The 14,683-nt window shown below is 36.8% G+C and overlaps 1 protein-coding gene across 1 annotated transcript in view; it reads left to right on the top strand.

Annotated features, from left to right (window-relative positions):
- LOC149557222 (Pentatricopeptide repeat (PPR) superfamily protein) overlaps positions 1–14,447 on the top strand; it is a 29,104-nt gene extending 14,657 nt beyond the window's left edge. The window contains exon 2 of the mRNA XM_089831941.1: positions 13,172–14,447. Within this exon, the coding sequence (XP_089688067.1) occupies positions 13,172–13,954 (783 nt within the window). The 3' untranslated portion in view covers positions 13,955–14,447. The remainder of the gene's footprint in view (positions 1–13,171) is intronic.
- The last annotated feature ends 236 nt before the right edge of the window (positions 14,448–14,683 follow it).

Genomic DNA, 14,683 nt, shown 5'->3' with positions numbered 1-14,683 from the left:
AAAGCTATATGCCCAAAGGCTAGAGGGCTGCCATAAAGTATTAAATATCAATGTATCATAAGCATGTTTACGTTTAACATAAAAAACATAACATAGAAAAATGAAGCAGATTGCTGCTCCTATTCTACCTCTACCGGATTTGGAGAGGTGGGACCCACCTCGGCAACCTAGTAAGAAGCCTTAAAATTATTTTTTAATATTCACTTTTTAATTTTTTTGCATTTAAAATAATTGGGGACGGCTGGCCGTACTCGGTACGGTTGGGGGACGTCTAGGCATCCCCTTTCTGTATTGGAGACGACTTTTTTCCCCAGCCGTCCCCAAGTTTTGGGGACATCCCCTGGTAATTTGCCCTTTTTGGGGACAACTGGGGGACGTCCCATACCCATCCCTCCATCCTTGGGACGTCCTCGTTGCCGAAACTCCTAGTTTTAGGTTGGGTACGCGTCCTCGGGGAACATAGCATTTTTATCTTCAGGTCCAGGCACTAATTTTCAAGTTTTATTCTTTTCAATTTGAATTAGTTCCTCTTTCATAGCATTAACCCAAAACTCATCCATACTATCATCTTTATATGATTTAGGTTCAATTTGAGATAACAAACAAAGATTAGCACATTCACTACATGTAGTTCGTGCTCTTGTTTGAATACCTGCATGTTTATCCCCTATAATCTGTTCTTGAGGATGATACTTATTCAATCTTGTTCCTATAGCCTTTGTACCTGTGGGTTTTAGTGTTTCTATTTGATTTTTATCTCTTCTTCACCTTCATCAACTTTATTATCTGCTTCTTTACCTTCATCAACTTTGTTATCTACTTCTTTCTAGTCTTTATCATTGTCTTGTAGGAAAGTATTATCCATTCTTATTTCCTTTTTATCCTGCACAACTTTATCCACTTTCACATGTACACTTTCAACAAGTTTATTCAATCTTTTATTAAAACATTTGTAAGATTTACTTTGAGAAGAATATCCTAAGAATATTCCTTCATCACATCTTGAATCAAAGCTTCCTATTTTATCATCAAAATTCTTAATGAAACATCTACTTTGAAAAATTCTAAAATGCTCAACTGAAGCAGGATGTCCATACCATAACTCATAAGGAGTGTACTTAGTTTTTACCCGTAGTTGTGCCTTGTTTAAAATATATACTGCTGTGTGAATTACTTCTTTCCGATACCTGTTTGGTACTTAAGATTCCTCTAACATAGTCTTTTCCATTTCTTTCACCATTCGGTTCTTTCTCTCAACAACTCCATTTTGTTGAGGTGTCCTGGATGCTGCATATTGTCTTTTGATGCCATGTTTTTCACAATAATCAACAAATTCATCTGAAGTAAACTCACTACTTGTATCTGATCATAAACATTTAATCTTCATGTTTGACTCATTTTAAACCATTTTCTTGAAAATCTTAAACTTGTTAAATGCCTCTGATTTATGCTTTAAGAAGGTTACCCATGTCATTCTTATATGATCATCTATAAAAAGAATGGAATACTTTTCACCATTTAATAACATTGTCCTTGTAGGACCACATAAATCAATATGTACTAATAGTAGTGGTTTAGAAGCAAAGTATTCTTTTGAAGGAAAAGATGCCTTTGTTTGTTTACCATGTTGACACCCTTTGCAAACAAAATTCTTTGGCTTACTTATACATGGCATGCCTCCTACTTTTTGATGCTTGCTAACTTTTACCAAGTTTTCAAAATTTAAGTGTCCAAGCCTTTTGTGCCATAACCAAGTTTCATTCACCTGACCCATAAGACAAACATCTTCATGATTGTTAGTATTTGTGATATCTTTTAAATTGTATACATTCCCTTTAGATCTTTTAGCTGATGCAACCAACTATCCAGATTTTAATTTGATTTGACAACCATGGGCATAAAAAACTTCATATCCATGATCACAAATTTGATTAACACTTAGAAGATTGTACTTTAATCCATCAACATAATACACATCATGAATCAACATTTTGTCACTAAGCATCAAAGAACCCAAACCTTTAATTTTCCTTGAAGAATCATCACCAAAACTAACATTGTCACCTTTGTAGTTAATCAATTTGTCAAACTTTGTTTTATTTCCTGTCATGTGTCTAAAACAACGGCTATCAATTATCCACAAGTTCTTTTCTTCAGAATGTAGAGCCATTTGAACAAACATAGACTTATTAATCTTAGACCTCCATATCTTAGTCATTTTAGTATCAAATTCTTTATCAACTTGTAGACTAGCATAAGATTGATCATTCTGAATTGACTTAGTTTTGGAATTACTCATAACATGACCAAAGAGATTGCATTTGTAACATCTTAGACCATTCATTTTAGGAAAGGAATAACCAAAATGAAACTTTGAATACCCTCCTTGACATGTATTTGCAATTGCTTATTCTATTTCCATATTGATGACACATGAAGCAATACCCATCAAAGAAAGAAGTGAACCTGTTTGAGTATTTTTTACCCATGAATGAAGTGCTTGATATAATCAGATTTTTATCATTACAAATCTGATTGAAATCTGCATTTTTACTTGCATTTGAAGTGGTAGTATTCCGATTTGTATCCTTACTTTCAGATTTAAATATCTCAAATAAAGATTTATCTTTCTTGTCACTAGAACATTGTCCAAGTTCAAAACGAATTCCTATTAGATCATTAGTTCTTCTTTGTTTCATTAACATATCATCCAAAGTAGTGATCTCATATTTTTCTAGCTTTCTACTATATAATACTACTTCATTCATTAACCTTGTACATTCCTGATTCTTAGAACTTAACTCTTCCTTAGTGACAAAGACAATTCTCTTTTGTTCCTCAACTTGTAATTTCAATTCTATAACTTGTTGATTTAAGTCCTTAGTTTCTTTTTCAAAGTTCTTTTTTTCTTTTAAGAATTGATTTTCTTGAACACTTAAATTCCTTGATCTTTTTAAGTGCATAAAGAAATTCACCTTCTAAATCAGCCTCAACAAGTTCAACATCAGCATCACTATCTGATTCTTGACAAGTAGTTTCTATAGTCATGAATGAAACTTCATTTTCATCATATTCAAAACTACTAGATTCACTATCTGATACATCAGCAATCAAACTCTTCTTCTTAAAGAACTTATTTTTGTTATAGAATTTCTGTGCTTCATCATGACTATTATAAGGAAATTTAGATGCAAAGTGTCCTATTTTACTACAATTAAAGCATTTGAAAGGAAGTTTACCTTTGTATTTACCTACTCCTTTATTTAATTTCCTTGATAAATGTGCTTAAAGAACATCAAGATCTTCTGATTCCGAAGAGACTTGCTTCACTTTCTTTTCCACCTTGAATGCTGCTTTTTTGCTTGTGGATTCCTGCTTGCCAAACTTTCTCATTTCATAAGCTACAAGTGCTCCATGAATATCTTCCATTATATACTTGTTAATATCTTTAGTTTCTTCTATAGAACATATCTTAGTTTCAAATTTATCAGGAAGAGATCTCAAAACTTTCTTTACAACATGAATATTATCAATTTTTTCACAAAGTCCTCTTATGCCATTTACAATTTCATCTATCTTAAGGAGATAGTCTTCTACCTCTTCATCATTACCCATCTTAAGGTCTTCAAATCTTGATTTCAAATGTTGTACCTTGGCTTCTTTAACTCTTATCATTACCATGATATGTGTTTTTCAATTTGTCCCATACTTCTTTAGAAGAACTACAATGTATTACCTTAACAAAAATATTATTTTTAGATAAACTGTTAAGTATAGCAAATTTATAACCATTAACAACCTAAAGCGCAAACATCAACATTAATAGATAACAAATATGTTTGCATCATTACTTCCCAAAAAGCATAATCTGATCCATAAAAAATAGGAACCTTTGAAGAACTATCTTGAGCCATAAAAGATAAGTATTCCACTCGACCAAAATCTACCCAAAGTTGTTAAACTTGATGTAGGGAACCTTGCTTTGATACTGCTTGTTGGAATACAAACACCACTTGGGGGGGTGGGGGCGAATCAGTGGTTTAAAGTACTTTTCAAAACTTGAAACAATTATAAGTTATAAAAATTTAACACATGAGCAAGATAGTTAATGAATAACAAAGTAACACAATATTTTAACGTAGAAAACCCCTTAGGGTAAATAACCACTTTGAATCTAAAACTTTATTGGCCTCTTGGGCAAATCTTTAGAGCTACAACTCTGGAAAGCACCAACACCCTATTTTAGAAACACCAATTTCAAGGAACACCAATCCCTTACACCTGAAGCACCAACTTCATGAATACAAGAAGCACCAACTTCCAAAATGAGCAAATGAGATATAAAATCAAAGGATCATCTTTAATACAACACAAATCATGAATCATTAGTTTCAACTTCTTGTTGAAAACATAATGCTGGATATACTTCTATTATCCTCAAAATATCCAATACCCAAATATATTTTCTTTTTTCATTAAAATATCTGATCAAATATTGATATGGATGAATGAAGAAGCAATATATAACCCTTCGTCTACCTCTGATAAACTTCAGCAATGAAAATCAAATCACAAATATGAAATAAGAAACATAAAGCATTACCCTCTTCTTTGCTGTTAAAAATCTGCCTGCAAACTGTTTGGTCTACAAGGAATTCCATACCAATCTTGCAACTTATATCAAAACCACTTGTTGGATGTTTTAGAGGAATGTATCCTCTACTTATAAACCAAGAAAGTCAAAATTTTGGAGGCAGGTACATACCCCAAACTTCCATTAGATCAAAACTGCTCAAACCTGCTAAAAATGTCATAACAATTTGGTAACTATTTCTGATCAACAAACTTTTTCTCTTTCCATACATCTGTTATGCAAAAACTAACAAAGCCCCATTTTAGCTAACTCAAAGACCTTTCCAAAAAGGTATGGTAGTTGGGGACTATCTGATAAAAAACCTTGTCAAGTTTCTCATTGATCAAAACTGTTTTTTATAACAGTTTTTAAAACCCATGTGAATATTAAGTGTTAATTGTATAACACTTAAGTGTTTGTCTTGAATATGTATTGAACAATATTGAAGGACATCAAATAAGATAATTACATGATGTTGAGCATATCATATGCTCATTATAATTTCATTATTGACATCAATGACAACAATCAAAGACCAAATACCAAGGGTTCAACAATTTTTGCTAGACAGGCTCGTAAAGCCTTAAACTCTTGTTTTTAGGCACATTTGTAGGCCATATTGTATGGAGAGTTTGGGGACCATAGACTTAGGATATCTTTTAGGGTCCGTTTGGTTCGTGGAAGGTGATAGGAATTGGCTTTTTCAAAATCCGGATTTGAAAATTTTTACGTTTGTTTCAAAATTGGCAAAATGGAATTCGAATACCAGACTTCCAATTTTGTCTTAAAACTAGGTTTTCCGACTTCCTACTAGCAAGTAGGAATTGAAAATCAAAACTTGGTTATGTTTTTTGAGGAGTGTAAAAACAATAGATTGGACTACTTTTTGAAGTTTGCCTTCAACTCCAAGTTTATGCATTAAATATGTGTCTTCACACACATCTTTTGAGTGAAACAAACAGTTCAAGTAAAATCCCAAAAATAGGAATGAAGATTTGCAAAACCTTGATTTGGCAAAACCTTGATTTGTAGAAATCCTGGTTTCTACAATTCCACGAACCAAATGGACCCGTGTTTGGATCAGTCTTTAGTTTCCCTCCTCGTTAAGGACTTTTTCAAGTTATTCAAGATTTACGTCAAAGGTAGGGCTAATTGCTTGTAGCCCTATTTGGGGAGCAATTTTAGTGTTTTTGTGAACTCGATTAGGGTTCCAATCTCAAAAGTGGTTTTAGATCTTGGAAAGGATTCTAAGGACCTTCTAAAGGCCTATGCCTATTGGTGGAGTGCCTGCTGATCAAGTTGAGGCAGGTTGTGGAATTGAGTGAACAATAAGCATTGAAGGCTAGAATGAGCCTAGGAAGCAATGTGTGGATTTGTTGTTCTATCAGTTGGTGTTCACTAGTTGAACGAGGTAGGATCTCATGAGCAAGGTCCTAAGGAGAAAGGGTAGTGGGTAGCCCTATCAGGTAAGAAGAAAGGCCTAAAGAAACCCTAGGAAGAATTGGGGTCAGAGCAATACTAGTGTTACATCAGAGTGGTATCAAAGCGGGTCAAAGATTTGGGAATCTAGTGTATGTTATATAGCTACTGGGGAATTAGTGGGTGAGTCAAGCATAGTGACACATGCAGAACTAGCCAAAGAGGTTGATGAGCAAAAGGAGAAGAATAGACTCCTTGAAGAAGCCTTAGAAGAGGTAAAGATAAAGTTAGATGCAGCCAAGAAAAATGAAGAAGAGAGCAATGATAGGGTTAAGGAGATAGCAGAGGAAGATGTTGTCTGTTAACTAGACCTTGTCTTGAATGAAGAACCTTTCTTGAAGGCCATAAAAGCCACAGGGGGAAGGGCCTTGGAAGGTGTTCCATTGTTTAGTGGGAAGATGTACATTGGTGCAGTGATGAGTTGGATAGATGGGATGGAGAATCACTTCGAATGTGAAGGAGTGACAAAAGCACAAAAGATCAAGGTAGCTAAGTCAAGACTCAGAGGGTCAGCATTAACATGGTGGAAATATGTCCAAGATGAGAGGATTAGGATGGGTAAGAAGCCTATAGCCAATTGGAATGAATGGCAACAAAATTGAAGGAGAATTTCCTACCAGAGGAGTATGAGATTCAACTTCACAAGAGGAGATAAAGACTAAAGTAGAAAGACATGGATGTGGCCTCTTATAGAAAGAAAGGTTATGTCTTAGGTCCAAAAAGCAAGAAGAGGAGCCATTAAAAGTGGCTAGGTACTTGGGTGGTCTAATGTGGAATATCCAAGAGGAGCTAAGTTTGTGGACACCTACTACTATTCAGAGGTTCCATTAACTAGCCCTAAAGGTGGAAGAAAATAATAGGAAGAAGGGGGACTCCAACTTCAAAGATAGAGGCAAGGGAAGAAATTAGAGGGGGCAAAGAGGAGGATATCAAGGTAGAGGTAATGAACTGAGGAACCAAGGTGAGACCAAACTCACTGAGCAAAGTACTAAAAGCACTCCTAGAGGGGGTTATAGTAGAGGAAGGGGTAACCAAGGAGGCTCTAGTGGGGTCAAAGGATCAGGTAGAAGTAACTCTTACTTTGCTAGTATGAAATGCTATAATTGTGGTCAGCTAGGCCATCCAGTGTATAGGTGCCTAGATAAGCCTTCTTCAAACCATGACAAAAGAGTGGCATATGCTCAAGAGGATAACTCTAGTGGCAAGGAACTTGAAGTACATCACATAGTATCAAAGAAAGGTGAAAACCTCATTTTTAGGAGGGTATTGATCAAGCAACCAGCTCAAGATGAGCCTAAGCATAGGAGAGCTTTGTTTAGGATTTGATGCAAGATTCTTGGAAAGGTTTGCAAGGTAATGGTGGACTCTGGTTCTACTGACAACATAATATCAGAGGAGGCAGTTAACAAGCTCAAACTGACCAAGATACCCCATGTGAATCCCTATAAGGTAACCTGGCTTAACAAGGGCCAAAGCATTTTAGTGAATGAACAGACTTGGGTTGAGTTCTCCATAGCAAGGTACAAGGATAGGTTGTTGTGTGACATCTTGCCTATGGATGCTTGCCATCTACTTTTAGGTAGACCCTGGCAGTTTGATGGAGAGGCAGTGTATGATGGAAAGGCAAATTCCATTATCCTTTAAGAAGGGAGGCAGAATTTTTAAAATCCAATCTCTGTTGGAAGGAGATGAACCACAGTCCAAGGTGCCTAGTGTGTTTCTATGTAGTGGAAAAGAGTTTGCCAAGGATCTCAAGGATGATGAGAGCCAAAGCTATGCAGTTGTATTGAAGTCCACAGGAGAGGAAAAGACAGTCAAAGAGCCACTGCTAGTAGAGGTACAATCATTGCTTGAACAGTATAAAGATATTGTAAGTGATGGAACTCTTGCCACTTTACCTCTTAGGAGGGTGATAAGCCATCAAATAGATTTTGTTCTTGGTGCATCTTTACCAAACAAGGCAACATATAAGCTCACTCCTGACCAAAACTTGGAAGTAGCAAGACAAGTACAAGAACTTCTAGATCAAGGCCTGATCAAGAAAAGTATAAGCCCATGTGCAGTCCTTGTTGTACTAGCATCCAAGAAAGGAGGAAAACAAAGATTATGCACAGACTCAAGTGCTATAAATAGGATCACAATCAGGTATAGGTTTCCCATACCTGGGATTGAGGATCTCATGGATTGTCTTGGAGGGGCAATGTACTTCACAAAGTTGGATTTGAAAAGTGGATACCACCAAATTAGGATTAAGGAGGGAGATGAATGGAAGACAACATTCAAAACAACAGATGGGTTGTATGAATGGCTTGTGATGCCATTTGGCCTCTCAAATACTCCTAGCACATTCATGAGGCTCATGAATGAAATGCTTAAGGACTTCACTAGAAGGTATGTGGTTGTGCATTTAGATGATATACTAATGTTCAAACAAGACCAAGGAGGAGCACATAAAACATGTGGAAGCTGTACTGTAGAGGTTACACGAGGAGAAGCTTGTTATTAATCTTGAGAAGTGTGACTTTTTCAAACAAGAGCTTTTGTGTATTTGGGTTTTGTAGTGTCAAAGGGATCCTTGAAGATGGATCAAGAGAAGGTTGCAGCTATTCTCAACTGGCCACCGCCTACCACATTTACTGAGTTAAGAAGTTTTCATGGTCTAGCTCAGTTTTATAGAAAATTCATTAGGAATTTTAGTGGAATATGTGCACCTTTGTTAGATACCATTACGGGTTGGGTCAAGTCTAAGTTCAAATGGACTTTAGAAGTAGAGAAATCCTTTGAGTTGCTAAAGAAACAAGTAGCTACCCAACCTGTCTTGCAATTGCCTAGTTTTGAGACGCTCTTTACCATAGAATGTGATGCAAGTGGCTTGGCAGTAGGTGGAGTGTTAAGCAGGTAGGCCAATAGCCTTCTTCAATGAAAAATTGAATGAAGCCAAGAAGAAATATTCTTCTTATGACGTAGAACTATATGCCTTAGTTCAGTCCCTTTGGTAGTGGAGACATTAGTTGTTGCCCAAGGAATTTGTTGTATTTACTGATAATCAAGCCCTAAGTTATATCAACACTCAAGGAAAGTTGAGTAATAGGCATTTGAAGTGGATGGAGTACTTACAAACATTTACTTTCACAATCAAACACAAGAAGGGGCAAATGAACAAGGTAGCAGATGCATTGAGCAGGAGATTGTTAACTATCCAAGAAGTTTAGTTACATAGCATTGGGATAGAGAGCTTCAAGAGCCTCTATAAGGAGGATGAAGACTTTGCAGGGGCATACAAGGTACGTTTTGATGTTGAGAACCATTTCCATAGGAAGTTCTCTGAATTTACTTTGCATAATGGATTGTTATTTAAGGGCAATCAGTTGTGTGTACTAAGGGGATCAATAAGGGAAAACCTAATTCAGGAAAGGCATAATGGAAGCCTAAGTGGTCACTTTGGTGCAAACAAAACTTTAGAATTAGTCCAAAGATTGGCCAAAACTAGTCAGGGATGTGACTAAGTATGTTGAGCAATGCATGGTGTATATGAAAGCCAAGGGTGGATTGAGCAATGGAGGTTTATACCAACCTTTACCAGTTCCAAATAGGCCATGGAAGTGTGTAAGCATAGACTTCATAGTAGGTCTGCCCAAGACAAAACAGGGATATGACAGTATTTATGTAGTGGTTGACAAATTTGCAAAATGGGGCATTTCATCCCATTTAAAACTACCAATGATGCTAGCCACATTGCACACTTGTTCTTTAAGGAGGTTGTAAGGATTCATGGACTTCCATTTAGTATAGTTTCAGATAGGGATGTGAAGTTCATGAGCCATTTTGGAAGACCTTGTGGAGCAAACTCGGGACAAACCTTTCATTTGGTTCAGCCTACCATCCTCAAACAGATGGCCAGACTGAGGTGGTTAACTGAGTGTTGTGTAATCTCTTGAGGTGCCTAACTAAGGAATATGGCAAACATGGAATGTTATCATTCCTCAAGCAAAATATGCTTATAATGATGGCAAGAATAGAACCACAGGCAAAAGCCCATTTGAAATTGTGTATGGGATGCATCCAAGGGGTGTATGTGAGTTGAGAGATCTTGGAGGCATGGAATATAGAAGTGGACATGCTGAGGACTTCGCTCAATCTATGAAGAAAATATAGGAGCAAGTAAAGAAGACCATCCAAGATAACACACAAAAGTTGAAAGGCAAGGTAGATGAAAGGAGAAGAGACATTCAGTTTTCTATTGGAGATTATGTTATGGTGCACTTGAACAAATCAAGATTGCAGAAAGGTGTGCCAACTAAACTGTAGATGAAAAGAGTGGGACCTTGTAAAGTCATAGCAAAATATGGGGCCTATACATATAAGGTGGATTTGCCATCAGATTTGGGCATCTCTCCTATTTTTAATGTGCAAGACTTGGTTGAATTCAAAGGTCCATTACTTGAGAGTGTTTACAATAGTGAGGGGGTCAGTGCTGATCTGGAACCTACAGTGGTACCTTCATCAGTTAAGTTGGAAGCTGAAAAGGTGTTGGACTCAAGAGTCAAGTGGCATAAGGTGTGCATGGAACACCTTATCAAGTGGAGACACAAGCCAAATTCAAAGGCAACTTGGATTGCTGAGGCAGACTTCAACAAAGTGGGCATCTTCAAGGATCTTTTGTCCACAGGAGTGACATAGTTTTTCTTTGTGGGGGAGTATGGTGCAGGGGCACCTAAGTAAGGCTAAATGAAGACCTAGTGTTCCTAAGTTATTTTGGCTTGTGGTACTAGCCACAGCACTCGAGTAATAAAGAGACTAGCTAGGTCCTAAGTTGAGAAGTGTTAGGTATAGGAAGGCATATTAGGCCTTAGTTGCTCTTAGTTGCAAGATTTGTCCATTTTAGGTCAAATAGGCTAATTGTGTGATTTTGAGGGTAGAATGGCCAAATAAGAGAATTAAGGTCCTTTTTAAATGTTTTAAGTCATTTTTAGGCTTTTGGTGAAGTTTGGTAGCCTTTGGGACAAGTTTGAGTGCAACATTCAAAAAGATGTAAAAGTTGCTCTAAAGTTGTCAATGTTGTCATGGACAACATTGACAACTTTTTGTTGCATGAGAGCAACTTTGTGGATGAGGCTTGATAACTATCTGAAACAATTAGTGTTGGCTTTTGGTCAACTATCTAAGGCCATTCTCGACCTGATCAAGGGGTTGGAAGAAGTTTTGGTTTTGTGTGTACGGACTGTACCACAGCAATAACAGTTATAGTTCTTGGTTTTCTGAGTTTTGAGTGTTTTATTGGATTGAATGAAGTGTGATAACCAGTAGAAATGTTAGTGTAATTCCTTTCTAGATTCTATATAGTGTTAGATTGTCATTTTGTGGATTTCTAGTTAGTTGGTTAAATTATTTTGTTTCTTGCCAGTCTGCTGTCCTGAACCAGGCAGTTGGCCAAAATGGGGTCATAGAGCCTCTTCCCATTGTAGGATCTGTATGGGCTTTTGGGATTAGGACAATGACTCCATCTGTATATTGTACAGTGAAGGAGGGGCCCTGGAAAGCACGGATGGTGTTTTATTGGTGATGCGAGCCTCAGTTTCATGGCTAGGGATCACAGTGAATTGTAGAGGTGTTAGGAAGGATTGAAGGCACAAATAGCTTCAATCAAAGCTTGGAGGAAGGTAGAGGCATGAACATAGAAGTCCCAAACTCAATGGGAAGGTTTGATGAAAGATTTTAGGAGGAGAAGTTGAAGTTTCTGCTAGACAGGCTTGTAAAGCCTTAAACCCTTGTTTTTAGGCACATTTGTAGGCCATATTGTATGGACAGTTTGGGGGCCATAGATCTAGGAAATCTTTTAGGTCTCTGAAAAGGGTGTCTGGATAAGTCATTAGTTTCCCTCCTTGTTAAGGACTTTTTCAAGTTATTCAAGATTTACATCAAAGGTAGGGCTAATTGCTTGTAGCCCTATTTGTGGAGCAATTGTGGTGTTTTTGTGAACTCAATTAGGGTTCTAATCTCAAAAGTGGTTTTAGGTCTTGGAAAGGATTCTAAGGACCTTCTAAAGTCCTATGCCTATTGGTGGAGTGTCTGCTGATCAAGTGGAGGCAGGATGTGGAATTGAGTGAAGAGTAAGCATTCAAGGCTAGAATGAGCCCAGGAAGCAATGTGTGGATTTCTTGTTCTTTCAGTTGGTGTTCACTAGTTGAAGGAGGTAGGATCTCATAAGTAAGGTCATAAGGAGAATAGGGTAGTGGGTAGCCCTATTAGGTCAGAAGAAAGGCTTAAAGAAACCCTAGGAAGAATTGGGGTCAGAGCAAGATTAGTGTTACATCAGTTGCTTTGTGGGGATTTGAGTCTGGGTTTTTGTTGTAGTAAAGCATCCATTTTACCACTCAGTTATGTCTACTTGATGGTTGGAATTCTTCTTGACTTGTATAGCAATGCAAGCTTTCTCAGAAATTTTCCAACTTTCTGTAATATTATGAAATTGTAAGAACATAGGAAAATTTTACAGCTTTTTGTCAGAGGGTTTCAGGTGTGGAGTTCAGTTGCCAATATTCACAAATGGACCAATTTTCTCAAATTTCTCTTATCTAAAATATACAGTAACATTTTGTCTTTTATTTATGTGCAAGAAATTATACTGGGAATTTTGCCAATGTCGTGTATAAAATATAAATAATTGTATAACCTCAAGTAGTCATAAAGTATATTTCAAATTTTTCATTTAAAGTTAGGGTAAAAATCAGATTCATGGTTTTTCCTGCTGAACCTTAAATGATCAGTGAAATCTCATCTGAAAACTAGTAGAATTTATGAATGAAAGTGAAATTTAAAATTCAAAAAAGTTTTCCTAAATAAAAGTTTTCAGGTAGTGCAAATTCTTACTGAATAATTTCACAAACTGATGATTTTTCTCAATTTAATACCAAAATCATTTTCCAATTTTTGGTGAAGATTGTTTTGATTTCTATGTAGAAAATTATTTTTCTTTAAATATTTTCCAACTTCTTTTATAGAATCAACTCAGAAAAAATGGAATTGTGCATGCTTTTTAAAAATGTTCCCTATTTTCAGGGAGGCTATGCTCTAATTCGCAGAATGATCCGCAAGGGTTCCAAGCCAGATATTGAAACTTACAGTATCTTAGTCAACTCATGGTGTCGTGAAGGCAAATTACAGGAAGCACAGGAGTTTCTAGAAGAAATGAGTATCATGGGACACAATCCTACTGCAGCCAGTCGTGAAATTTTAGTTAATGGCCTGTTAACAGCTGGGAATCTGGACATGGCCAAGGAGTTTGTGAAAAAAATGACAGATGATGGTTTTGTGCCAACTTTGCAGACTTTTAATACATTTTTGGAATCTTTATCCAATGCTGGGGAAATAGACCTCTGTGTTCATCTGATGAGTGTTTCTGCAAAATTAGGGTTATGTCCAGATTCCAATACCTATAGGATAATGATAAGGGGGACATCTAGGGCTGGAAACATTGTAGAGGCTTTCAGGATTTTGCACAGCTCAATAGAAGATGGTCACAAGCCATTTCCTGGGCTTTATGCTCCAATTATTAAGGCATTGTTTAAGAAAGGGCAGTTTGCAGAAGCATATAGTTTGTTTAGTGATATGAAGAAGAAAGGGCATCCTCCAAATAAGCCTATTTATATTATGCTTATACGGCTAAATTGCCGGGCTGGCAGGTATCTGGAAGCTGCAAATTTTCTAGTTGAGATGACTGAGCTCAATTTTGTTCCAAGACCTCAGAATTTTGATATGGTTACCAAGGGTTTGAAGACTATAGGCCAGCATGATCTGGCTGAAAAAATAGACACCTTAGAGTTATCAGTGTATGGGACATGATGATCGCAAAGAGTATATGTTGTGGTTTTTTTGTAGTGAGGGACATGGGATTGCTCCAGACTGGAAATTTTACTTACAGTTGAGCTTCAAACTTGGGTGTTCTAACAAGTCCAAATTAGCATCTCAGCAGTAGCTTGGTCTTCTTCATTTAAAAAAATAAATTGGACACTTGGGAGGCTGAAAAGTGGATAGGTTAGCAGTATGTAGCATTATGTGACTTGTTCTGCAAGAATCACAATGGTGCCCAGTTCAAATGGCCACGTGGTGAATAACTTTCTGATGTAACAGTAGACTACTGTTCTGATGGTGCTTTCACCTGTTAATAAAAGCTTGAGTCACTGCTACCAATCGACTTACTTCTTCTACGCTTCTCTTCTTTTCACTACACTATTGCTGTATCATTGATGATTTGTGATTGATTCTTATGTTTTGAGCCAACAGGAACAACAGCTGTTATTCCTGTTGCATCAATTACAGCAACAGTTTGGGGGCACGGAGTTAACTATTTGGTAAATGATTGTGTGTGTGTTTTTCCTGCTTAAAGAAAAGAATTTTTTGAATTTCATGGTAAGACATCAAAACGGGTAAGATATTAGAATCGGGCTAACCGTTTTCCAATAATAATAATAAGGCACACCACCATACATAATAAGCACCCGACACTACAGACAAAAGTGACCAAGTATGTGCTTGCAAAATCGTTCTGGGTGACATAACAACAGGGCCTAC

The sequence above is a fragment of the Cupressus sempervirens genome, chromosome 5 (assembly GCF_028749045.1).
Source record: "Cupressus sempervirens isolate cs-2001-9-10 chromosome 5, ASM2874904v1, whole genome shotgun sequence".
In the NCBI taxonomy this organism is placed as follows: Eukaryota; Viridiplantae; Streptophyta; class Pinopsida; order Cupressales; family Cupressaceae; genus Cupressus; species Cupressus sempervirens.
Note: the sequence above shows the minus strand (reverse complement) of the source record. Positions and strands in the feature narration are given on the sequence as shown.